Source organism: Mastigoproctus giganteus, chromosome 2 (genome assembly GCF_048544385.1).
Source record: "Mastigoproctus giganteus isolate SK-2022 chromosome 2, ASM4854438v1, whole genome shotgun sequence".
Lineage (NCBI taxonomy): Eukaryota > Metazoa > Arthropoda > Arachnida > Uropygi > Thelyphonidae > Mastigoproctus > Mastigoproctus giganteus.
In genome coordinates, this window is record NC_143576.1 from 40,788,770 (window position 1) to 40,814,892 (window position 26,123).

Genomic DNA, 26,123 nt, shown 5'->3' on the forward strand with positions numbered 1-26,123 from the left:
AGTCATCTGGAGAATATTTTTCGAATAGCTCTTTCAATCGATCCCCTAGAGATTCAGGATGTCACTTGGAAAACATGTCATTGAGATGGTATACTCAGTTGTGGGATATAAGCAGCGTTCACTCTGCTAAATCCAAGACTATTAAGCCTTCTTAAGATCTCCCACGCACAAAAAAAAGTTAAACAAAAAAAAAAAAAAAAAAAACCGAATAAATTAAGCATAAATTAATGACTAGCAAACACAGTCTCTTCTGTAACACATCAAGCATACAGGGCATTGCTTAGACGTATTTGAAAATCCTTGTAAAGCAGCTTGCCTCCTAGAGGTACACGTTGAACGAACATATCAATCGTCATCAGACAGAGGGCTTTTCCGTTCATAAGAAATCGATCTAAGTGCACAGATGGCAGCTTGTGAAGAACTGTCAAATATTCCAACCAGCGAGCTACATCTTCTCGGCTCCACTGTCTGGGATCTGGAAAAAATAAGATAAGCCTTTTGTGATCATACTGTAATCAGCAAAATATTACATGAAATTCATTACTACACAATATTTTTGAATCAATTATAAAACAAGGTAAAAACCCATTTCAAGGGTCGTTTAACAAGGTCTCCTACTGTATAAATCAGTCGTTGCTTTAAGCCGTTATTATCAGACCTGCATGTTCATTTTGTTGTGGACCGAACTTTAAGACACTTAGTCACAGGATATTGGGAAATTCTCAAACTGTAATTCCGCAAAATCTTGATCCCACTGAGAACTCTGTGATATCAAAGAGTTCTCAGTGGGATCAAGTTCAAATAACGATATTTGAACAAATAACGTTATTCTCGAAATGCAATCCCGAATTCGGCTTTGTGGAACAGTAACTGTGTTAGTTTTTCTGGTTATAAATATTTTGATCTACTTCTGGATGTAGAGACAAAACTTCAGGATACTGGCAGCCAAAATTTACAAACTTTCAGCTGAAAGCGTTTGGTTAAATCTACTATCTGTATGAGTACATACTAAAAATAACTTCGATAAACATACACTCGTCCCTATTCTGTAAATTGATTAAAATATTTCATTAATGTTTAGAGAATAATTAATTGCTTTCAATCTCACTCAATTAACAGATTGTTTCGAAATATAAAGCAAATCAAAATGGTTGTTTCTTTAATTGTGAAATGAAGAACAAGTAGTGTACATAACTCTGGTTGTGATCACAGATGGCAGTAATACCAGATCAGTACCACTTATGACTCAGTAGTCAAAATTGCAATTTTAACGGGAGTGAATGTGCTCACTAAGTGGGAAGATTAATAAACACAAGGTAAGAATATGGGATTTTACCGATGGGAATGAAAGTGATAGTCCCTTGTGTAAAAGGCTGCATGTGCTTTTTTCTTCCTAGGGCAAACGGTAGCGGTTTCCAGTTTCACCATTCTACAACAGTTTGTCTCAGTTGCAAGGCGATGCCAACCACTTTGCATTAGAGATCATCTTTCAACAGGATGAGGGGTTGCCTCATACACGGGAGAAAGTTATCTGAACACGTTCCCTAGAGTCTGGCCACTACGGTCATCTCATTTAACTCCAGTCAACTTCTTCCTGTTTAAATGAACTGCTGTACGTACCACCGTTACCCAATGACGTTGACTGATTTGAAACGCAGTACTTGCATTGCTTGGACACTTACGGACTGATCTTCTGTGTCTTATTATTAGAAGATGCCAACAGCCTGCACTTGGCTGAAGAAACTACACAATGTCTATACTATTATTTTTTTATAGCTATCTACGCTCTTTCTTCTCAGTGATTAGGCAAAAGTTGTTTTGCAAATAACGCAAATTACTCATTTCAACGCAACCAAACCCTTGCTATTCTGTTGCGAATTGCGTTATTTATTATTACCAGCAATTTTTGTTGCTTGTAGTCGAATAGTTCACTGGTTTCCAAACTGGTACCCTTGAGATTTTTAACGTAAGACTATTTCACGATCTTTGGCATAAAGTTCTTGGATAAAAGCTTTCCTGATGAATCACAGTAAAGTATTTTAAGATTGAATATGATTTATATTTCTTTTGAGCGGTGGTCTTTCAGTGTTGCAGGCACGCTGGAGTAACTCAAAATTTCCGAGTTAAATTTTTGTATTTTTTTTAATTTGTACATATGTATTAAGATAATTTGTTAGTTATTATCGCATTTAAACATATTAAGACTGAGACGGAGATTTATCCGTTAAGGTTCCCGCCTAAAAAAATTTTGAGGAACCTTGGAATAGTTATGCATGGTGAACATCTAGACTTGCATAGTCATTCTGTTAGCACATTTGTAAGTTCGCTTCGGAAATCTTTCTTTCTGAAGCCAAACGTGACGAAACTGTTATAAATACCAATACCTGAGAAATTCAGAGGTTAGTGAATGGTTGAATTTACCTATTTGTACAGTTTGAATACTTCTCATATGATGCCGTGATTTCGTTACCAGAAATAATAAATTGGTCAGGTCTACTCCATTTTCAACTTACCGACAACTAAAAACCAATTAACAACGCAATCGCGGAAGTTAATGATTGGAAGCATCTGAGCTATACGTCTGTTCCATGATTATCAACGAATTAAGCTCCCGAAGTAATTTAGGGGAAGCTTATAATTGGAGACTTCATTTGGAAAGACCGAAGGGAAATGAAAAATTGCCAACTAATCTCCAGAAATAATCAAAGTACTAGAAGTGGGCGAACTGCAGTAATAATTAACTGTACTGTTGAACTGCTAAGTACCAAGGCAACGGGGTAAGGAGGATTTTAACTCCTAATTGCGAATATCATACTTTACTGCAGTAAAACCAAGAGTTTTCCTTCAATAAGTTTGGTTTTCTTCAAATGAAACAATATAGCGAAATATTTCAGAAAAGCAACATATTTCAGAGAATGTATGAATGAGGTTAACATGTACCTATTCCTTTTAATGTACTTAAAATTACAAAAAAAAAAGTCGCTTGATAACTCGCAAAGGAAAGAATCAAGAGGCTTACGAGTGAGGGGAGGGGAAGAAGCTTACCTTTAGGGAGCGACGGTTCTTTTGCTTCAGGTCCTGACAGCTGGCGAGGTTTCAGTGCAAGCAGAGCTCCGCTATACGCCTCACACCAGGGGTCGGCTGTCACAGGCGGCACTCGCAGATGTAAATGTCTACCCCACGGATCATGGAAAGGGAGGACCGTTAATGCAGACACACCTCGGCAGGGGCATGCAGGGGACCCCTGTATGTATTCTGGAGGACACATCACGGTATCAGCCCTGTAAGGAAAAAAGCATTAAATCAAAGTTGCAGAAGTGAGGGAGCGTGTACAGATTTAAAATAATGACATTTGAACTCTCAACGTGTTTCCATACAAAACTACATGAGCACAACGCCCGAATTCGATCATACTTCTGTTTTTCTTTTAATTTATTTGAAAACTTACTATCACTGATTCATGCAATAACAATGAATCAATCCTGCATGCAAACATGTTAGAAAATACAATGAAATAGAAACTCTTGTTTTGCACCGAACACAGATAGTTCCATCCTGAAAAGAATCTAATTTTTCCATTTGTGGTAGCATTTTTCAAAGAGCGGAAGAGATCTTTTAAGTGTAGCTACAGAAAAATCCTGGCTAGATAGGCGTAATAATTGAGCAGGTAGAAGTTGGAGCCATGGCTCCAAATATACCCATCTCAAAAAAAAAAAAAAAAAGTTGCCAGGTTCTCACAAAAAAACATTGATTTAAAAGCATACACTTGGGCCAATCTTACCTAATGAACGACGCTAATTGCAAACACACTAAAATGGATGGGTAGGGAAGAGAAATGAGTCAGTTTGCAAGACAGGTAGCTCGATACTCAGATTAAAGAAATGTTGTCAGATTCTCAAGCAGCTCTTCGATAAGAATGACATCCGCCCTATAGACAACGAATGAAATAGCTTTAACAAGGGTTACGGCACACTCTTAGTGATGTACTCGTAAAGGTCAGGTGGTACGTATACGCCCTACGGTTTATACGCTTCGTTTGACTCCCTAGTCCTCTTTCTCTCCGCTTTACCTCTGCTGTATTCTGGAGCGGATATTAAAAATATCCAAAATACTAGATACAATAAAAGGAAAATGAATTGAAAAAGTAACGATATAATCCTTATGGGTAAGGATTAAAGAAGTTATTAAAGTACGAGACATTAAATTCCAGTCTCTTGGCCTTTATACAGCGGAATATCTGCTTTTAATGGATGAACAAATAAGAGTTGATTTTCGGTTAAAAAAATCAACTCTTTCAGTGCGTATTTATGAATTTCTAGTACATGTAAATATTCCGTCAGCGATCTAGCTAAATCCCAGTCTTTTATTTCTAATTTGTAGTTAATAAGAAAAAAATATTAAGTGCGACTACTTATATTGCAGCAATTAATGCATTGTAAAGGGAGATTGCGATTAAAATTCCTCACTGGCAGCAGCACCCAGCGAGACCTCCTTCAAAATTCTTCAAAGTGTTCCCTTTTTTTGTCTTAACTCTTAGCAAACTTAGGTTTCTGGAGCATGTCTCGTCACAATTCGCCTGTAGAAACAAAACATTCTCAAAGTGATATTTGCAGTGACATGTAGACGCTGACCGTCGCCAGGTATTGCTCCAGCACTGATCATATCTAGACTGGACTATGGTTCTCTTGTCTATAGCTGAAGTAAATCCAGTGTTTTTTAATGGTCGAATTCCTTCCATCATAGTACTGTACTAAACATATTGTCCTGGTAGCTTATACAATACGGGTTCTTAAGGAGGGGGCTCGCGCCCTAGGGGAAGTGAGTTAAGGAAGCAAAAAGGCTTTTCAAAATTGAATTTTTTGACCATGCATTTCACTTACAACTTTTGAAGGTAGAGTAGAGTAAAACAGTATAACGGACTGTTTTAACTATGGATGGCCATTAGCTGAAATTGTCGAACGAGCTCCTTGTTAACAAATTGCCAGCACCCTTGAAATAAAGCCAAAATAAATAATCCACTAGAATAAGATTACAAAATGCAATATCAGAATGGAGATTATATCTTTATAATATACGCAGGGAGGAAACCATGACGAGACCACCACGGCAAGCGAGTGTTTGCTGTGATAATTATTTTCAGAAATCAGGGAAGATTCTTTCTAACCTCAAAGAAATTAGCAAAACACCAGATATGAAACAAAATAATTAAAATTCATTGATAACAATTTGTTTTTAGCTTTTTTTTTTTTAAATTTTAAAGTGCATCGAAATGGAGGAAGCGCCGACTTCTGGTTGGACCTTTCACCCAGTTGATACGACTTAAGATAAAAATACTTGAAGAGTGCTTGCGAAACACCAGGTTGAAAAATACTGGTATATAGGGGCCGCTCTGAAACAGATGCGGTGCTAAGGTAGGTGTGTAGAAGTCTTTCCTAACACTCATCTTCAAAGCGCGCCCAGCTGAATGTAGCAACTACACCGCTGTATTGATTGCACTGTTGTTGCTTTGGTTTTATTGGGCATCAGCGATTAAGACCATATCGCGCCATTGTGCATTATGTTCTGTATAAGTGTGTGTTCATGGGCTGACGTGCCTATTGCGCAGACTGAAATATCCAGAATAACTCACGGGTGGGGGGGCGTTCTACTCATCCCACCTGAGATAACTACAGCCTCAGCTGAAGAGGACTTTAAACATTTATTTCCAGTCGGGGATCGAACTAAACGAACTCTCTAAACGAGTGACAAGTTCCTAATTCACTAAGTGAAATAAATTTTCTTCAAAGAAAAATGTGCCTTCACTTGTCCAATTTTATGAAATTTCTTCATGAAATTTTTTATGAAAAATCTTCGCTTCATATATTGATTATAAAAATTTCATGGAACGGATATATATGAAACGTATAATCTGTGGTTACAAAAATTTGTGTACACTTTTATTATGTATATTATGATATGGAACTAAAATTTTCAAATAACTGATGTGAAGAAGTTCTTCTCACGCGAATGCGCATCGGACACGCTCACATAACTGTTTACATCTACTCACAAAATGCGAACCTCCACAGTGTCCTCAATTATAATTCTCAGCTTACACTCAAACATGTACTTGCAGTGCACTGTCTTTTACCTCTCATGCGCGACGAACAGCCTTCACACTCTGTACACAGCTACAGAATTCCCTAGCCTTAGCACATATCCAAGAAGACAGTTCAAACAAAGACAAGCTCTTCACCTTCCTCCAGTTAACAGGTCTGTAACTGTACACAGTTCACATAAAACTCAAGAATAAATCGTGTTCCCTCTAACGCTAACTCTTCAAGCAGCCGGTGTTTCATTGTGTCGAAAAACTCGCCAAAATAATATCAAATTTTAATATTGAAATTTAATAAGTATTACAGTTTAATGCTTTTATAATAATCGGCAGTTCGAAACTCAGTCAGTAGCATCACTAAGATGGTGTGGGATTGGTTATGAGATAATGAATCCAGTTGAGGTTAAAAATGGGGACAAGATTCCGTTACTACGGGAGCGGATGATTCACTACTGTGCCTGAGACCGCACCCAAGTTAGTTTGTACTATTTGATAATAGCAGTACCAACACATTAATCGTTTTGATATTTCATTCTAAGCATGGCGATAATTGTAGTTGTGAACACACTTACCTTTTAAGAGTCGTTTGTAAGAAAGAGGCGTAACCAATGAAGACGCCAGGTGAAAATTCAGAACTGGAGCTAACACGTGTAACCAATGATATTCAATTAATATCCCAAGGGCAAGTATGCCGTTCTTAAAAAGGGGCTCGATCCAAGTTTATTTAATTAAAAAAAGTTTTCCCCGGGGGCTCACATCTGGTGAGTATGAGCTTGGCAAACCCAGGGTCCTGAGCTGGATATCATCATTCTTCTCTTTCTTGGTGATTCCTTTGTACTTCTCTGTCTCTCTGTCTCTCTCTCTCTCTCTCTTCTTCCTTTCTCAGGGGGTAACTCGGGATTTTTTTTTTTTTTTTTTTTTTTGGCTGGTGCAGCATAAGCCTCAGGCTTCCTTGTACCATATGGCTAATAATAATAATAATAATAATAATAATAATAATAATAATAATAATAATAATAATAATAATAATAATAATAATAATAATAATAATAATAAAACACACTGTTTCCGTCCTCCGTGGCAGCGCAGTGGTTTCGTCACGTGGCACTAGATTGGAGAGGCCCGGGTTCGAATCTTTCTTCGCAGAAGGGAAATATTCTTAACGATCTCGGGCAGAGAAAACATGGTTTCTTACTTAGTTATTCCAACTTTTGCAGCTCAGGCAATATGCAAATCGGCTCGAATGGGTGGAACTTCCATCCCTATGCTATACCCCTGAGTGCAAAATACCCCTAAGAAATTCCTTTCGAGCATTACTAAACAGTTCAGAAAACGAATTAAGTAAAATTCGAAAGAACGAACTTATCAGAAAAAAAAAAAAAAAAAACGAGATATGTTTAGTAAAGTCAGATTGTTCTTTTCCAAATCAAAACTGAATCCGGTTAAATTGAAGGACATTATTTATTTATTTATTTATTTATTTATCATTATTACTTTTTTTTCATTACCAAGTTTATCAAAGTACGTTCAGCTTGAGTTGGTCTGTCACTTGCAAGGTGAAAGGCACATTGAACCATTAATAGACGCATCTAAAACTAAATAACTGCTCTAAGCTAGAAACAAGTTGGACATTATTCGTGTTTCCAGCTATGCGTGAATAATCAAATATTGGTAGAAGATTTGGCAGGAGGAACACGATATGGGAGACTCCACTGGCCGATAAGAATTTGAAATAATTTTAAGTTTAATATTTATCGTATTTAAAGTGGCAAACACAATTAATACAATCCATACCTCAGTTTGGCGGTGACGTCCCAGGAAATGTCCCAAATGTCCGATTTCCTCCGGGATACGATCGCCCTGCCTTGTTGAAACAGATGCTCCACCGTTGTGCCCGTTTGCCACGCGCGATCGAACGCTAATAACTTTGCCAGCTGGGGAAACCGGGGGTTTCCAGACAACACCTGCCTGTCGCTTTGTCACGTGGCCCACGAATGACGAGGTGGGGGGGGGGGAATATACATAATATGTATTTTTTTCCTTTTTTTTAACCTGCTTTTATATTGTAGATTCAAGAAAAGAACCAAAGGAGGTTTGAAGAAAGAAAGAGGGCCTGCAGGAGTTTTGGGTTGTAGACTGCCGGGAGTTGGCCCAAGAGCGTGTGTATGGCTCGCTTTCGGCACACCTGCCTCCACGCGCTTTCCATCTGCATGCCACGCGTCAGCACGTGCTAGGCACCCGGTTCGGTAACACAAGCAGTCGATATGTGCTTCGATGCAAATGACATCCGTGTGTGTACCCCTTAGCCTAATGGAGCGGGGCACTGAGAGTGGTACGCACACCACCTGTTTCCCCTACCTCACAACAAGGTGCAGACTTGAAACTTTCACTGAATAAGACTCTCTCCAGATAACCCCTTAAAACATGTCTTCTCCCCTCCCCAATTGTTTCTTACGAAATAACGGATTTTTATCGCCGCATCCATGTGAAGCTGATTAATAACTTACTCGTCGTAACAGGAAGAAAGTTCCTGTTACGAAGATCATTAATTGTTTTTCAATTTGAGGATTTAATTCAACTCGTATTTCATTTTATGCATTGCGTGCAGCAACGATGTAATAAATGAATGGATAGAATTCGATTAATTTCTTAGGAAATTTCGATTTACTGACAGTTGCTTATTAAAGCAAATCAGCAGTTGTCACTGGCGTGGTCATTTGAAAATAATCAGTGGTAAATAACGGTTTGTCTTGCGTGATAGAACCCAATTCCTCTTAATCACGCTTTTAATTATGTTCTGCTGCGAACCATCTCATCCTTGAGTAAGCTTGTTGGTTCCGTTTAAACCATCCCGATTATCAATGTTTGAGAATACGCGGAAAAACTACTAATACATTTTATATTATTCTACAATTAGTATTAGAAGTAGGAAATGAATATTTTCTATATTAACCGCCTTATAAGAGGCATTTGTAATAAGAAGAACAGGTGCATGTGCACTAAAGCCAGGAGCATAGTAAATAAATTTAGTGAATTGTACTGCTTGAGTCATCTAATGCAGACATTCTGGGATATCGGAGACATGGTGTCGCTCAGATATAAGGATGCAGAATTTGAATATGGGGAGTACACTGTGTACAGAAAGGACAGACAGGTCAGTAGGAGAGGGGTTATGCTCTTAGTTAAGAAGCATATTAAATATAAGGCGGTGCATCCATTCGACACGACTGAATATTGCACTGCAGTTCACAGTGCAATGTTGAGTCACTTTGGTGTGACATGAGCAACGAATAAACAAAAATGAGAGTAGGAGTGTGTTAGAAGCTAATGACTGTAATGAGTATACCAAACAACTATATAGAGGAACAGAGTGGGCCAGTAAATCAGGCTGTCTCATAATGGGAGATTTTAACTTGCAGGTAAAAGACCTATTTGGTGGCAGTCATAACATTGTGCTGTGATGTAGAATTTACTTAAAGACATAACTACTCTCAAGGGTAAAGGGAAAGGCGTTTATTTTCTTAAGGAAGACTTACAGTGGTCTCAGACAGTTTTAAATTCTGTAGAATGGGACCATCTAATGATGTTACCAACAACAAATTCTAAATGGGAAGCATTCAGGGAAGTAATCGTATTACGCTATTACGCTTCTTTCATACCAACTGAGAAATGCTGTTCCAGGCTTAGATCTAAATGGATAGCAGATGAAACTCGTGGCAGAGAGAGGAAAAATGAGAAGCCTATGATAATCTGCAATCAAATCACAAAGGAAGTTGGCAAACTAAGGCAGAGTACGAGAAGTCTCTGGGCAAAGAATTCGAAACAAAGCAGCAAAGGCTTCATTATTTACATTAACAGTAGAAGGAAGGGACTGAATCACATTGGCCCAATTGATGCCGATTGTTTAACTGTTGACGACCCTCCTCAGGTTGCTGACAAACTGAATAGGTATTTTGCATTTACATTTACGGATGAGGAGTTCTTCAGGAAAGGAAGTGCCAGAAGTTCATCAAAATCTAACAAAAAGTTAAATGATTTTGCGATAACAGGGAGGAAAGTGAAGAGAAATTTTTGAAGCTTAGCATGGATGGGATATATTCAATTAAGAGTGCCGTTCAATAAAAAATGGCCGTGAATAACCGTACTGCTTGCTAATTCTAGCTGAGCTGTAGAATTTAAGACCAAACCAAGCTGCGTCACATAGAAACTGCACAATTGATTCATTCGCACCATGTGACCTTGGTGGTATGTCAAGTTTATGCCTGTTCAATTTCGCCTACGTAACAATGGATATGACATGCGAGGAACAGAATGCTTCTCTCAAATTTCGTTTCAATTTCACGAAAACATCACCTGAAGCTAATAAAATGTTAAAAGAGGCTTATCGTGAATCTATAAGATTCCATATTAGACTGCTTACAGGTGGTTTAGAATGTTTAAAGATGGGCATGATTCAATCACAAAAGGCGGGTCGTACAGCCCCAACCATTGCTGTCACCACAGAAACCATAAACATTGTTTCTGTAATAGTAAGAGAAGATCGTCGCATAAGAAAAGGCAGAGATATTGAGAATATCGAGAATATCAATAGGAAGCACGCACTCCATGACCATTTGCATATGACACGACCTCGTGAGTAACACAGTTGGTAGAATTGCCCTCCTCCACACACCGGACGGAAAAGACCCGAGTTGGAGTCCAGTCATGAGGAACTTTTATGGGCTTTATCACAACGTGGCTGAGCTAGTCGGTCTCAGGCGAGGGTAGCATGGTTTTTTCTCCCGGAAACTCAGGTTTTTCGCCCCCCCCCGCAAAACAGAAAATCTACCTCAGAACACGCAATTTACAGACAGTATATACGGAGCAATATGGCCTTAGTCGCCGATGCTCCTAAAACCCTATTACAACAACAGCATATGACACGTGTTTGTGCACGCTGGGTTCCAAGGCTACTCACCCCGGTGAACTTGCTGTTGCTCACACTTGAGCAACAGCAAGTTCGCATGGAGGTTTGTCAGGAGCTGTGAGGGATAGTTACTGAAGATAGCGAGTTTCTGGACAAGGTGATAATCTGGCAAATGGCAATTAACGGCGGATGAGACATGGCTTCATCATTTCGAACAGGAGAGTTAAAAACAAAGCTCTGTTTGGAAGTCCACGTCATTGCCAACACCGAAAGAGGCAAAAGTTATGGTTTCTGCAGGAAAGGTTATGGTAATCCCTTTTCTTGACATTCAAGGAATGGTTTACCAGGATGTTGTGGCACGTCATACGACTGTTACGGGACCTTACTATAGAACACACTTTGCTGAACACTGAGCTGCACACTTTTCGGGATCACATTCATCGCAAACGACTACATCATGACAATGCGAGGCCTCACATAGCTCATACTGGCATCGAATACTTGGCCAGCATTAATGTCTGTTGTGTTCCTCATTCGCCCTACAGCCCTCACCTTGCATCCTGCGATTTTTTTTTTTTTTTTTTTTTCGATGTTAAAGAAGGAGCTGCGAGCAAACGTTTCCATTCGTCGGAAGACGTTGTAATGACATCGGAGGTGATTCTCAAAATATGGCTTCCAGCATTTTTTGAAGAATGGCAGAAACGTTGGAGTAAATGCATTTCATCAATTGGGAACTACTCTGAAAAGGACAATTACAATATGAATGATTAACAAAAGGTATGTTGTGAAAAAAATTATGATCATTCTTTATTGAACAGTCCTTGTATATTAATGGAGGCAGCAAAGGCGGTAAGCAAACAGTTAGCCATACTTATAAGAGCATCTTTAGATTCAGGGGTGGTCCTTATGGATTGGAGATTTGCGTAGCCCCAATTCATAAAGAGGGACCAAACAGTGACTTGAGTAATTACAGACCCGTTAGTTTAACTTCTTTTCCAGGAAAATAATGGTCTCCCGTTGAAGAAGTAATGTAGGACCATCTAGACAGGAATGTAATTATACTGCAGTCACAGCATGGATTTGTTAAGGAGCTGTCTTGTCTAACTAATCTGGTCAGATACTATGATGCAGTGACAAGACACCGGATGCAAAAAATAATTTTGATATTATGTACTTGTGTTTCAGAAAAGCTTTTCATACTGTTTCGTATAATTGTTGTACACATTGGAGCCATGTGACGTTAAGGATAAGTTACTGCTCTGGATAAAGGGATGGTTGAGTAGGAGAAGATAGAGAGTTGTTAATAATGCATGGACTTCATGTACTAATGTCTATGGGAGTCTCCCCGGGTTGAGTGCTGAGCCCATTCTTGTTTTCTGTATTTATTAATGATATTAATGAAGGAATATCAGGCTTAATGTCTGTGTCCAGATGATACAATTGTAGGTTGGCAGTGTGGTTAATGACAGTAATCAAGGTATGCTACTACAACAAGATGTAGAAATGTTAAGCAGATGGGCTGAGAAATGGCAATTGAAGTTCAACGTTGATAAATGGAAGACTGCATGTGGGTAGTAGTAATCACAAATTAACGTACCAAATGGTGGGTTCACTTGTGCAGTCAGATGTAAAGTTCGGTGATATCTTCTTAGCCGGATAAATAAATTATCCGTCTAAGATTAAAACTCATTTTTAATTTTCTATGGGGAAAAAGAGATTTTATAGTTGGAGCGGAGAATTAACACCAGTTTCTAATTAATTAATTTTAACATATTCTTATTTTATCCAGTAATGGATTAAAATAGTGAACAGCAAGAATTTTGAATTGTGATGCTAGGAAAAGAGGGAGGGAGGTCCCTGCGTTGAAACGAGGGGGTTGTTAAAAGAGGGTTTATGCGGTGAGATATATTGTTCCCCTCACATTATGCGTGGAATGCTTGAATTTAACGGTCTTTCCGAGACCTATTAAAAAAAAAAAAGCTCTTAATTCAAGTGAACCCAAAACTCTCGTTTCAATTCGTTGACTTTTTTATCCCGTTGCCAGTTACTTTTAACTCTACCGATCCCACAAAGGCTCGTAGTCGTCTTAGAATCGCCTGGCCCGAACAAAGCGGAAAACGTCTTTTTTTTTTTTTACCTTCTTCTTCCCCTTCCCCTCCTTTTCTCCCCATAAGCTTGTGCCGAAACCCTTCCTCGTATCTCCTCACCTTGTGGGCAGTCCAATAACGCTTACGGAACAGAACAAAAGCCACTAAGCGTGACAATAACGGGAGTTTCACGTGAATATCGTGCGTCATCGTAATGGCGTCCAAACAAGAAACATATGGTTGTTTTAATGTGTTGTGTACGATTTCCTTTATCTTAATTGGTATGGTTTCCGGTTTGTCACTTGTTAGCAGTTTGTTGTTTGTAACGTATCTTTTTAGTTTCTTTTCGGTCAGAAGACAATCGCTTCTTTTTACCGTGTAGCATTGTGCTCTAAGCAACGAAATAACTAGACGCCATTGGTAGTATATGAGGCATTATGTACACCTTCTCTGGCAGAAGGAGAACAACAGCCTTTCTGTTCATAAGTATGTGGCAATATGAAACGTGCTTTTTATCTCATTAAACGGGACCATATCTCCCACGACACTTCGCCCTGTGGCAGAACCGGATGAACGTTTCACCTAACCTTGGGCAATGCTTGTAGTATCCATCTCATATCGTGAAAGCTCTTCGCCATGTCTTGGTATTGCACTTCTCTAATGGAGAAGTATATTACTGTTTACTTAAAGTGTATACCACTGCCCAGATCGTGGTTACGATCCAGATTGGGGTCTCCTTGATGGGTAGGTAAGCATTGCGGATTCCTGAACAAGGCTACTCGTGACGAAGGGCCTTCGCAGTATGAGATCAATGCACTAAGTAGAAAACGGAGTTTGTTGATCATCCCCTAGGATCTAAATCGTATCCTTCTAAATGAAATGTACATATAAACTAAACTGCAGATTACTTATATTGTTTGGGCCACTTAGGGTATACAACAGGTGTTTTCTCAGAGAAAATTTCTTAAATTTCTGCGACAACTTCTCACTTGCAAAAAGTGCAACGACTTGCACCCTTCATTCTGATGCTATTGCTAGTTGGCATTCAAACTACCAAGCACTTTGCCATGTAGCCAGGTCCTTGTTTTCCATGCCTACTGAAAATTTTGGTGATTGGAAAATCATGCTTACCTACCCACCAAGGAGCTCCTAAACAAACTGAACACATTGCCCCGTGATCTGAGTTGTTGACAAGGGGGTTTGATGGCGCATAACCATTTGGCTATAATTTATCTGAGTTGTCTGTGCGCTAAATAGCTAAACGCAACTCAGTCCTGGTGGATAATAAGAGAAAATCAATGTTGTCTACTGCTCGAGATTAGGATCTTTTCCATCAGAACATCTGACACGGACTTATTTCGCCAAGCGACTAATTTTCTTTTGAAGATTTTGTTAAGATCTATCCACATTACTTCAAGAAACTGCAAAAACTAGTTTGACCATCGATGGGGGTTCTAAAAATCACTAAGTAGCTGTTTAGGGGTTGCTGGTGCAATATGTATATATTTTCTTAAAATTGCGTTCATCGTCACGAAATAGGCTAACAACAGAAAACCACAAAATATTAACTAAATCTATCGATTTTAGCAAATGAAAAATCGGCACCAAGGAAGCCCAAGACTATTAATAATTGACGTAACATTCAAAACAGTTTATGCTTTTAAATAATAATGAAATGCAATTTTTTGTGAACATCCACTTACGGTGATGTTATTGAACAGCTCCATTGGATTTTTTCAAAACTAAAAGTCCAACCGATTGCTGTTTTTAAAGGATTTTTTTTTGTTGTTATTTAAGAAAATTTTTCATTCTCTTAGTCGCTTTTCTCAATTAAAATTGAAATTAAAAATTTTCCGAACACTGTGCGATGTCAAAGAAGGTCAGGGGAAAATACCCAGAATAAAGTACGATGACGGGGATAGTGGATTTTCGTAAGATTAATTTTTCAGGGCTGACATTTTCATTTTCCAGTTGCTCATAACACTTGAGAGACTTCGGAAATCGTGCGAATATCATAACTGCATCATTATAAAGCAACGCGGGTAGCTGCGGAGTTTCCAAATTAGGAAAGGCTAACAGCTCTGGCCGACAGCATTTCCATCACCGCGCAAACAACACACGCCAAATTGTCCCCAGTCAGCAGTGACAGTTCACATGATGACCTCCCTGCCAGGGTGGGCTGCCGTCCCTGAAAAACGAGGATAAATACTTCGAGCTGACTCTTCCCCCCTCCCGAGTCATTACCCAGAATCCCGCGCTATGTCCATCGATCAAGATCATTCTGTCAGACGCGGTTTCGGTAAACCTTTAACTCAGCACGTGGCCAGGAGATGGATAAGTTGCCAGGAGACGCTAGGAACGGACAGCTGCCTCATCGCTGAAAGAAACGACACGATCTCCCGCTAGTTCTAGCCTTTCGTTTGACAGAATCGCCATTTGAATCCCCGCTTTGTCCTCGCTCTCCGACTTCCTGCCATTTGGTGTGTTTACTGTGTCCCTTTACGAGATAGGGATGGGGGGGGGATAAGAATACTGCCTCAATGATATTTTGATTATATCTAACAGTTATGAAGGGTTCTTTCAGGTATTTCAGTGGAAGGCGTAATAGTGACTGGGAGTTTCCTCCTTGATCATTCATTTAGACTTTAATGGCAGCTTTCATGAATTCGCGTAGAAATAAGAATACATTAAATAAATAACGGTTGTTAACTGGTTATTTCCTGCTTTATTTTAGTTGGACTGTAAATTATACCACAGATTTCAATGTTCAACAATTAGTGAATTAGTTGAATTAGTGAATTCAACTAGTGAAGTTAATTAGTGAATGTGCATAAATGAAAACCAAAAATTTTGTAGTGGACTGTCATCTGATTCGGAAGTTGTGGCTGTTGAATACGGTTTTCAGCTGAAATTGAGCGGACTGAGGTATATCACGCAAAGAGTAAAAAAAAAAAATATATCTCGGACGGACATAGAGTCACTGCTATGTTTTTTTTTTATGAATGGAAGTATAGCACGGTGATTATTATTATTTTTTTCTTGTGAGAGTTCATATTTCAAGATCATACTTCCTCCTACACCTGCACAGGATGTATTGACAGTGGTGCCAATTCGTGATGTACCTCTCTAGATCATTCCACAGGAGTTAGATTCAGTTTAAACCTTCAGTTACTCTGTGTCCACACACACACACACAGCAATGGCATCCTATAATGCTTGTGATGCTACCGATCCATTTCAGGATAATCAGAGACCAATTCCACCAATAAAATGTTCCCCATGCAGCATATCGAATCCACTGGCCTCTAATACAGATGCGCGCAGACTTCACCATTTCATGTTTTACCTTACACTTCCAAGAAAATTCATTACATTTCAAACAGTGTAAAGTGATTCAGCTCGGACCACATCATGTCACCTCTGCGCAATCCGGCCCACTACCGTGGTCGGATTCTTCCCAGACGCAAGCTGTTTTAAAATTTCTGCTACTAATGATTATTCGTTTAGGACAGTTGTAGAGGTGAAATTTTGAATTTGGTATCTCACTCTGGAGCCTGATGCCTACTTTAGGCTCCAGAATGGGATGCAACTGTCAAAGTAAGATCCATAATTTAATTTATTTCGGTCTATTGTTCTCTGTTTGTTGGAAGATGGAGCTTTAAATGCTCCACCTTCAATATGACTTTGTCAATTAGATCAAATATATGTAAAATACATATGACGTGTATGTACAAGAAAATTTCAAAGACTAACAACTATGCATATAGACATCAAAAACTGCGTTCAATTGTGCACCAAGTTAATTTGGAGCGTAGAAGGAATTTCAATATATACATAGAACTGTGAGAATTCTATATATATGTGAGAATTGTTAAAATTACGAAAACTGAAATATGTTTACGACTGCCTGCTTCTTGAGCAATGCATTTAGTGAGTTGTGTCATCTAAACAGTGATTTAAAACAACAGTCTTAACTAATGCAGTCAGTGAACAATAGAACAAGAGTTGCACTCTCATTCGGTTAATCGAACTCAAGAAGAAACTCAAGTATAACTAATCCCTACATGGCTCATCATAGTTTTTAAAATTTATGTCAGACACCACTAGCTCGTATGTTTGGAGATTGAATTGCTAGCTGAACTAATCAACCTTCGTTCGAATTCTGCCAAAGTTAAAGATGAAGATGAAGGAAAAGCAGCTCTCCATTGTGTTGCAGATTTCTTGTGCCGATTTTTCATAACCGGGATTTACGACTTTTGCTGCAGCAAATCAAACGACTCTCGTGATCCACATTCGATCGATTTTCTCGAAGTTGTGTCATCTATTTAGTGAGATTATTTATTAACTGAGTCGAATCTCTACCAACAGGATAAATCGACACCTGTCATGTGCACTCGAATACAATGACCACCCGTGATCTCATTTTAGTCTTTATTTTCGGCATGCAATTCAGTGATATTTAATCCCCCCCTACTGATGATGAACTTTTTTTTTTGTAAAGATCCTGCTAATTTTTTGTTGTTATCTGGAAATGGAATAGCTTTGTGTCACTTTACTTTACTATTCAAAAACTGTCGTTAGTTGGCATCAACCAGAGCTGGTAAACAGCGTCCTCGATAAGGTTAAGTGGCGCCCGCGTACCGGCCAGCACCTTTTCTTAGAATAACCGTTTGGAGGAAATTATAGGATGTACGCGCAAGAAATTAGTTTTAGAATTTAAATTTCTCAACATTCCCTTGCCTGTACTACGTTCTGTTACTGAAAATAATAAACCACAAACTACTTGTTGGGCAGCTGGTCTAAGATGCCTTTTGCGCATCATAAATTGACATGCATATCAATTGCTTTACCATTGTTTTATTATCTAAAGAAAGAGCCGCACCGAGCATTCGAATCTAGGAACACCACAAAATACAGCAATAATATTCTTGCGTCTCTATTTTGTGAACTACTCTAACTTTGTGTGGCCTCTCGGCAGAAAATCTGACTTACTGATTGATGATAGTTCAGTTTGCCACCCAACACAGGGCTATACTGGAACTTGTCATCGAGAAGCGAGTCCGAGTTATGTGCAATCACCAAAAGCATCTACTTTTAAGCGATCGTTTCTAAATTCGGCAACAATTCCCTACACTCTCAGTTTCAAACTTTAACGCATTCCAAGAAAGGTACATTATCCAGAATCAGGGCCGTCGAGGTGATAAGTACCATATAGGAGCCCTATTAACAAACTTCCCGATAGGAGAGCATACTTCAAATGAAAATTATTTATGGGTTCCAACGTATCTAGAGCCTTACCTGTTAGGAATCAAGCTGGTGCAGTTAACCCTCATTGCCCATCGTATGATAACCAACGGTTGTGGTAAACCTTGTCTATCAAAGATGAGTGATCGTTCAACGGTCGACAGTCTTGCTGACACTCTTTGGTTTCTTTCGGTGCAATTTTTGATTTCTTCTGGGGTAAAATGTACAATGTGCGATTAATACGAATTAGGTAAAGTTTTACTCAGTTAATTACCTTAAAATAGCGATTTGCTTTTTATGAAAAGGACTCGCTGAGTAAACAGAAATTTTATATCAAACCCTTGGTCAATACTGATATATAATTACGATACTTATAACTCCACGCTCGTCACTTCGAATAAGTGCTGTGAAGTTCCACCATCGATATTGCAAATGAAGTCCTTGTCGCTTATGCTCCATTTCTTGCAAAGCTCTTATTTGCTAATAGCTCTATGTCTGAAAAGATGCCTACGTTATTTCTGTTTTCATCAAGGCTGCACAGTCGCCAGCAATTATCATAACTTCTTTTCAGATTATTGTTACCATTGTAGCGTTCATAATAGCTCTAATATTGCTGTAGAAGAGGAGAAATCGCATAGCTGGAGCGATCCATTCTCCTTTAGTGGTTCAATCTGCATCTAGGATCATTTTAACCGTACTTTAAGATATTTCCATTCAGCAGGCCAATAGGATCGAGCAGGGAAGGTTTGTTCATCTAAAATATACGTGGTAGGTTTTCAAGTCGCTAATATTTAGGATTAGTTAGAGGGATTCAACGGTTGTGTAACGATATAAGTTTTCAGATTTTGTTATGAATGTATCACAGTAAGCAATACATTCCAAATTAAGAAATTTCGTTTATTGCAAGATTAAGGAAAAACAACAACAACATTAATTTAATTCACGTTATTTTAAGGGTATTGAGATCATAAAATTACTGCGTAATTAAAAAAAATACAATCTTTCTTGTATTTTTGTTAAGTTAGTATCTGTATTCATCCGTTAGGTTTGGTGCCGGGGGAGGAGGAGGAGGGGTATCCGTGTTTGTTTCCGGCAGCAGTTGCGCCATTATTGAAGCAGGCGACTGTGCCTCTGCGCTTGCCTGGGTAGGAGTATATACCCCTACTTATCTGTTCTCCATTTTTAAAATTTTATCTCTTACATGGTAGTTTGATTTTTAACTTTTTCTGGCACGAAGGTGGCATCTCTGCCATTACCTGCTTCAGTCTGCAACAATTCTCTAACGGGGTTATTACACGTTTAATTTTGAAAATCATTTTTTGATCACACCACAACACGTGCAATTTACATTTTATTAGTTACTAATAATGGGTTGTCCTCATAAATTCGACATTAATCATATATTATATGACTATTACATGGTATATATTTCCGCTCCATTAAAACACGATTTGATCAAACTCGATGACATTTAGCTTCTCAATTTTTTGATTAATCCATTCTTTGCTGGAGAAGGGGAAAACGTACGGGGTGGCTTCTTCCATTATCTTTCCCCTACTTCCGCGAAGTTGGATGCCGTGTATCTGACAAAAGCCACCCGCCTATAACCGCCATTTCCTCCGGCTAACTTCGTCCCCTCTCTTTGTCTTCGGAGGAACTGCAGAAACCCATCTAAAATTACCCAATAGTTAAACCACTTCCTTCCTTCCTGTGGCCGTTACCAGCCATTATGGACAACACTTGTTTTTCAAGGAATGCAGTACGTTGAAAATAATTAGATTAAAACGTAACGCTGCTAACGAAAACTTAAGTAATAGAGGAAGATTCATCCTTGCACAACGGTTTACAAACCAGACTTCTGTATAACCTGTTGCTGTTGAAGTAATAAAACGTTTCCTACGTATGAAGTTTAAAATATTTTATTTCGATGTTTGCGCAATTAATAAATTATTAAATAATGCTCTCAAGTATAGGAAAAAACCTGCACATGCCTTTGCTCTGACAGTTGCGTAAAATCTCTACGTTTCACTGGAGATGCAGAAGATGGTGTGACGTTTGACTTCCTCATTTACTGTGATTATGACATTCTGGTTACTTCACCAAAGTCACTCTTGCTCTTAGCACAGAAATGACGAAAAAGACTTAAGTGGCATTGTTAGTTAAGGTTTTATGACCACAGCAACATTCTTTTTGGTTTCTATGAGTTTTCTTTGAAAAGAAATTGGTCTACTGGTTTCCAATCTGAATGGATTTTTCGTCGTTCTGGGGGCTATTACAGACTCGTACATTTTAGCCTGTTTGTGGGCGCTGTACAAGATACACCTTGAATTGTCTGTTTTGTACAGCAATGAGAGAACACCGTTGCAGACAGTCCACATATGCTTCTCTCTCTAATAATTGTCAGCAGTAGAAAATAAGATGTTATCTTAAAGTACAGCTAATTTTCTTTTTCCTAAAATTGGTGCTTACCAAAAAGTATTGATTGGCAGAATTTTTTTTCACTCTTATTTCTGCACATCCAGTTATAATTACCAAATTATATTTAGGGGAAGTTTCTATATATATATTCATGCCATTTATTTGACGGCATGGATATAGAATAAAGGAAAATGAAAAAGGTATCGTCGCCCTGAAAGTATCGAAGACTATTCCGAATTTCATTAAAATTGGGCAGAGAAATCCGGCAGATGTTTTTATACATATTTTGGAGTATTTAACGGAGTTTTATTAACCTTCATATCACATTTATTTAAGAATACTGCATAAAAATAATTAAATCAGATTTGTTAAAAAAATTATTAATTTAAGAGAAAAAATTTGACATCTCTGAAATGTAACGTAACTCGTACAGTACCTTACTTCTATTTTTAATGTTTTAATTTCATACAACCCACAATTTTCGCACACTTCGCATAATCTGAACAGACATTGTCTGGTTGCTCTGTATAGCATCTCTGCAAAGAAAGGAATTTCGAACCGGTCGCCCTCAAGTTACTCTGAGACATCAAGCCTAAATTTAATGTAAGGTTTCTAAAGGGTGAGCGAGGTTGCGGTAAAACAATTATAACCCTTAATAATCTTCTAACGACTTTCATATAGCTAATAGACAGTAAAGATATCATTAATTGCACTTCATAACGAAGCAAGTAAACTCCAAGGAGTGGTGAATATGTGGAGAGTTGTGTTAAACCATGAATTTGCTTGTAGCGATATTTCGCTTTAATCACCATTCCTCTGTGAAAACAATTATCGACTTTAAAAGGCTGAAGATCCCTCTTGTACATCAATAACGCTCTCTTAGATTGTTGTGTTTCCTAACTATATCACTTGCATGGTAAAGATTAATTGCTTTTACCGTATCCGACTCGATACTCCACAGAAATACGAAGCAATGAATTCTTGTAATCTGTCTCCTCAACAACGTCGAAATCTAGTCTAGCTCAATGTGCTTACGTATGTTCTTTGTATTATTTCCTTAATTTAGTTTTATCTCTAACCTTAGTAATTCTAATTAATAGCAATTTCGACCGAAAAGCGGTCGAAATTGCTATTAATCTTAAACTGTGCCCTTAGCATGGTTTAAGGTGCATTTAAAAAATCTCTGAAACTCTTAGCAAGATCGGTTTATTGGGATTACTCCGACTACATTTCGCAAAGATCCCTCTCCCACCCTAACCTTCGTGGCACATAACCAAATAGAGAAAGATATTACTGTTTGTGGAGGGATCGCGTCATTGGGTTATACTTTCCGGTGTCCATGACTCACGAGTAAGGTAACGGAAGTATATATGGAGCTTCGGCTTTAGTTGTTTTGTTAAAGCTGGTTCAGTTTATCAGTTTCTGTCATGGTGAATGAAACAATACCCACCAGTTTTCCTCTTTTTCTAAAAGTTTTTCACTAAACTTCATGTCTCTTAAGAAAACTCTCAACTCTTCCAACATCTTACGGATTTGGTGGCATAAATAAGATCAGTCAGGATTCAGTTTTCTGAAGAGACAGCGCCTTGCACATAGGCTCGGGTTCTTGAACTAGATGCAAACATATTTGAGTCATCTGCAAGTAGTATTTGGAAAGGACACATACGCCACGAAAAAGTACTCAGGTATATAATGATATTGCAGGAATGTCCTCAGAAGTGTGCTCCACCCGATTTATAAAAAATTGTGGCTACTGTGAATGTGCCTCCTTTAAGACTACGTAAGGCAGTGTTTCTCCCCTCGTTATCCCTGAGCGTGTGTGTGTGCGAGCGCGCGCATTATTTGGTGCACTGTGGCCAGTGCGTTAAAAACAATTTGCGTATGTACAAATGGATATAAGATGATTATTGGTCTGTATTCAGCCCAGCACTGAAAAGTCAAATCTAAAACTTTCTAAAATTTCGCGCTTTCATTACGAGCGCAGTGCTACGTTTACAGTACCTAGAGTGAGTTCAACTTGAGGGAAAATGTATACGTTATCTCTAATAAAAAATACCTTGGTTCTGGATCCTGAAAAAGAAAATAAAAGTGGATGTGAACCTAAGAGATAAAGTGGAAAAAGAAACTGGATTCCTGGATTGCTCATCTGTTTTTCCTTGTTGCAGGAAGTTCTGCAATGATGTCAGGTTAACTTTGATAAGTAACCAAGAATCTGGATGATTCGAGCTCTAATAAATGAGCACCAAAGAGCATTTATTTCAACCCGGATCTCTTTTAAAACCTCTTACATTTTTTATTGCAGTCCTATCTTCTTACTTTTGTTTACCGCTTTCTCTCGTCCATAATTTGTAGGGTGTCAGTCGTGGCAAATTTTCATTCTGTTCGTATAACACTGTACTTGTTTTTGTGAACTCCATCTCCATGCAATCCCCTCCTTGTTGACGCCTTGTGGAAATAGATACTGAGTACACATATATATTTGTTTCCACACATCCGGTACGAGATGAATGTCGTCATCGAGTTCGTTGCTGCACATTTCTTGAAACACTGGATTATTGTCGAATGGCTTTCGTTAGTTTTCGAAAACTGTGGCGTGATTATGTTCGGGTTGTTAATATATAAGCAGCTAATAGATCCTTTGTATCTGTGGCGCTGATCTACAGTAAACTTCATCTCACAGGACACGAACACACGCATCAGGATACGCGGATACAGAGCAAAAACGCAACACGCGGAAAAACAAAAGATTTTTACGAAATTCAGATCAAATCAGAAATCTTTGACCGAATGCTTCTCGCAGCGAAATTGGTTTATGAAATTGCACACAACACACCAATCGTACATGCTTACCTGTATTTCATCACTGGAAGCTGGACTATTTATGACAACTTCAGAAAACTTCTTCACACTCAGAGAGCTTCTTTTTGGTCTTCCAAGTGCTAGCACACACTTTCTGTCTCTGGCAGACACGATGAACTTACTAGTCACGCCGTTCCTGACTCACAGAAAGCGAAGGAAGACTGTTCTGCTTCCGGTTTCTTTTCCTTCTTCCCCCCCACGAGTTCCTGTGTGACGTCAACGACTTGAAATAGGGCTGCGCTGTCAGCTCTGGTAGCTGCAAACTTCCCTGAGCGACCTCGGTCCCAGTTACGGTCGTGCCACTCCCCCGTTTCCTCCCCTATCCATGGTCTTCTGTCCAACCTACTTCCGGAGTTGCCAGCGGCAGCTGGGGAGGGGGGTGGAGGGAAGCACGTTACGGCGCGTTCAGTCACTGTCGTTAGCTCCTGCCCTACCTAAGATGTTCGGACCATTGAAACTGACATACTTTCAAGAGAAGCGTACCACGTGACAGGAAGCCGGGCTCTGTTCAGTGGGGATGTCTATAAAGGACAGCAGGAATGCGCGGGGCTCCCACTAATCTATTTCGTGAAGGACGCAGTTTGGGCCGCTATAGAAACGCACTCCTGAACCTGTCTTTAAAGCCGACGCCGATAACTTCTTAAACATTTCCGCAAAAAGCTTTTCTCCCTTCTTTGACCTCCAAATAAAGGATCGTCACCTTTGAACTCGAGGAACATTCCAGTGCCTCGAGTAACGAAGGAAAACAACCCAGTAGTTGATAAATCTAATGGAAAAAGAAACATGTGCGCTTGTTTAGAAGCGAAAAGAAAATACTTCAGGCTAAACATGTCATTACTTCTATTTAATGAGGCACGCCAAGAATTTCTGCATCGCTCGCTACTAAAGGTGAGAGACGGGTTGTCGTGTCATATTTAGATGTGTCGGATCCGGGATTTAGTGTGAACTGTTTATGATGATAATTCTGCGAGCTGAAACCACTTGCTCTAGTTCAGCTTAAAAAGTGCTGAATGTTGTTCTCCAGATCTTTTTCAAAATGATTCTTTTGTGGACGAAATAGTTGAATTTAGATCACCAAAAGCCTCAAGATCTTCCAAATCGGCGTGTTGAATTTGTATTTGATGCTAGAATTGTCTCGAGCTTTCGAGACAATTCTAGCATCACTGTTTAGCATCATTTCATATTAGTCTGAGGACATTAACCTTTGATGCGAAGGTAAATTTCTGTTGTCACTCGGCCCTTCACAATAGTGGAGCTAAGATGTGTATTTATCTATGGTCCAGATTTTCTGTAACGACTGCGAATAAGTTATAATTGAAGTCACAAAAAATGGAATTTAAATTTATATTTCTACAAGGTTCAGTTTCATTTTGGTGGTGGTACTGGTTAATGTTTGTTAGGTTTTGCATGATGGACAGAGTCATCCCTGAAGTTCAGATAAATCTGATGATTGTCTGTGTACATATTCAGCACCGTTCGGATATGCAGAAATCGTTACCCATGGATGAAAATTTGTATCATATGTCTACAGACTTGCGCAATCTTCTTTTATTATTCTGGTTTGATGCATCATCTCTGCCATTTAAGTGCATTCGGTTTCTGAAGTAAGCTTTCCCCCACGCTAGAGACGCACGAACTTCCTTTAAATAGTTTTTCACATCAGTCAGTAGTAATTTTCTTTCCTATAAATACTCAAGCTAAGCTAGTTTTTACATTTATGTGACAGTTGGCCGTCATGTGAAATCTTCTTCTGTAAAATATCATGTTTTCCCCACAGTTTTATTTCAAATCTTCGTTAATAGCGAGATCAGCACTGACAAATCTGAGCAGACGGCTGACGAGTTGAAAAGGTTCTTTGCGTTTTGTATTCACCTTAGAACAGGAATATCTTTAATGAGAAGGAAGCTGTTAACAATTATTGGAAACTGAATGAATTTATGATAAATGGAAAAGCTAGAGGGAAAATTACCAGTGAAGAAAGGACCCACGGTATCTTTCCGGTGTGCTCAAAGAAGAGGAATTTTTCAAAGTGGATGTCCCAAAGAGTGTCTCCAAATTTTGGCATCATCACTGTTTTCACTGATTTCTTATTACTGCATATATTATATATATATTAATTGATTGATTAAAATGCAAATTTTTGGGTAATGAATTTAAATTTTGCTATATTTATTTTTTTACGTGCTTCGTACTTCACGTTTGGTTACTCTGGACAGATTCTTTCTCTCTGAAAGCTACTAAGTAATGTGGTCGATTTCGGAATGCTTTGGTTAAACTTGTACTTAGTACATCTGTTTCCAGAAGCTTGCTGGAGAGGACTCGGTTGGGGGAGGGAGGTTTGTGCCAGCCCCATGTTAAATTTTTCTAATCCCTTTGAAAAAAAATAACAATTTAGTAAAATTTAACAGACTATTAATCGGGGATTATCCTTGCTTGAAATTCTTCTGGAGCGCCTCTTTAACAAACTGGCAGTACATACCTGACCGGTTCTCTTAATTTTTGTTACATGTTTTTT

At 38.7% G+C, this 26,123-nt stretch overlaps 1 protein-coding gene across 1 annotated transcript; it reads right to left on the reverse strand.

Moving 5' to 3' along the window:
• Positions 1 to 210: 210 nt before the first annotated feature.
• edl (ETS-domain lacking) lies at positions 211 to 23,890 on the reverse strand. Its single transcript, XM_090368464.1, has 3 exons — positions 23,600 to 23,890; positions 3,046 to 3,281; positions 211 to 475 (listed from the first exon to the last, which is right to left on the reverse strand). The coding sequence occupies exons 1-3, from the start codon at positions 23,608 to 23,610 to the stop codon at positions 261 to 263; spliced, it is 462 nt and encodes a 153-aa protein (XP_090224590.1). The 5' UTR covers positions 23,611 to 23,890; the 3' UTR covers positions 211 to 260.
• Positions 23,891 to 26,123: the final 2,233 nt, after the last annotated feature.

Coding starts and splice junctions, on each gene's coding strand:
- edl (XM_090368464.1), bottom strand. Junction 476..3,045: donor AGAACCGTCGCTCCCTAAAG/GTAAGCTTCTTC, acceptor TATTTTTTCCAG/ATCCCAGACAGTGGAGCCGA.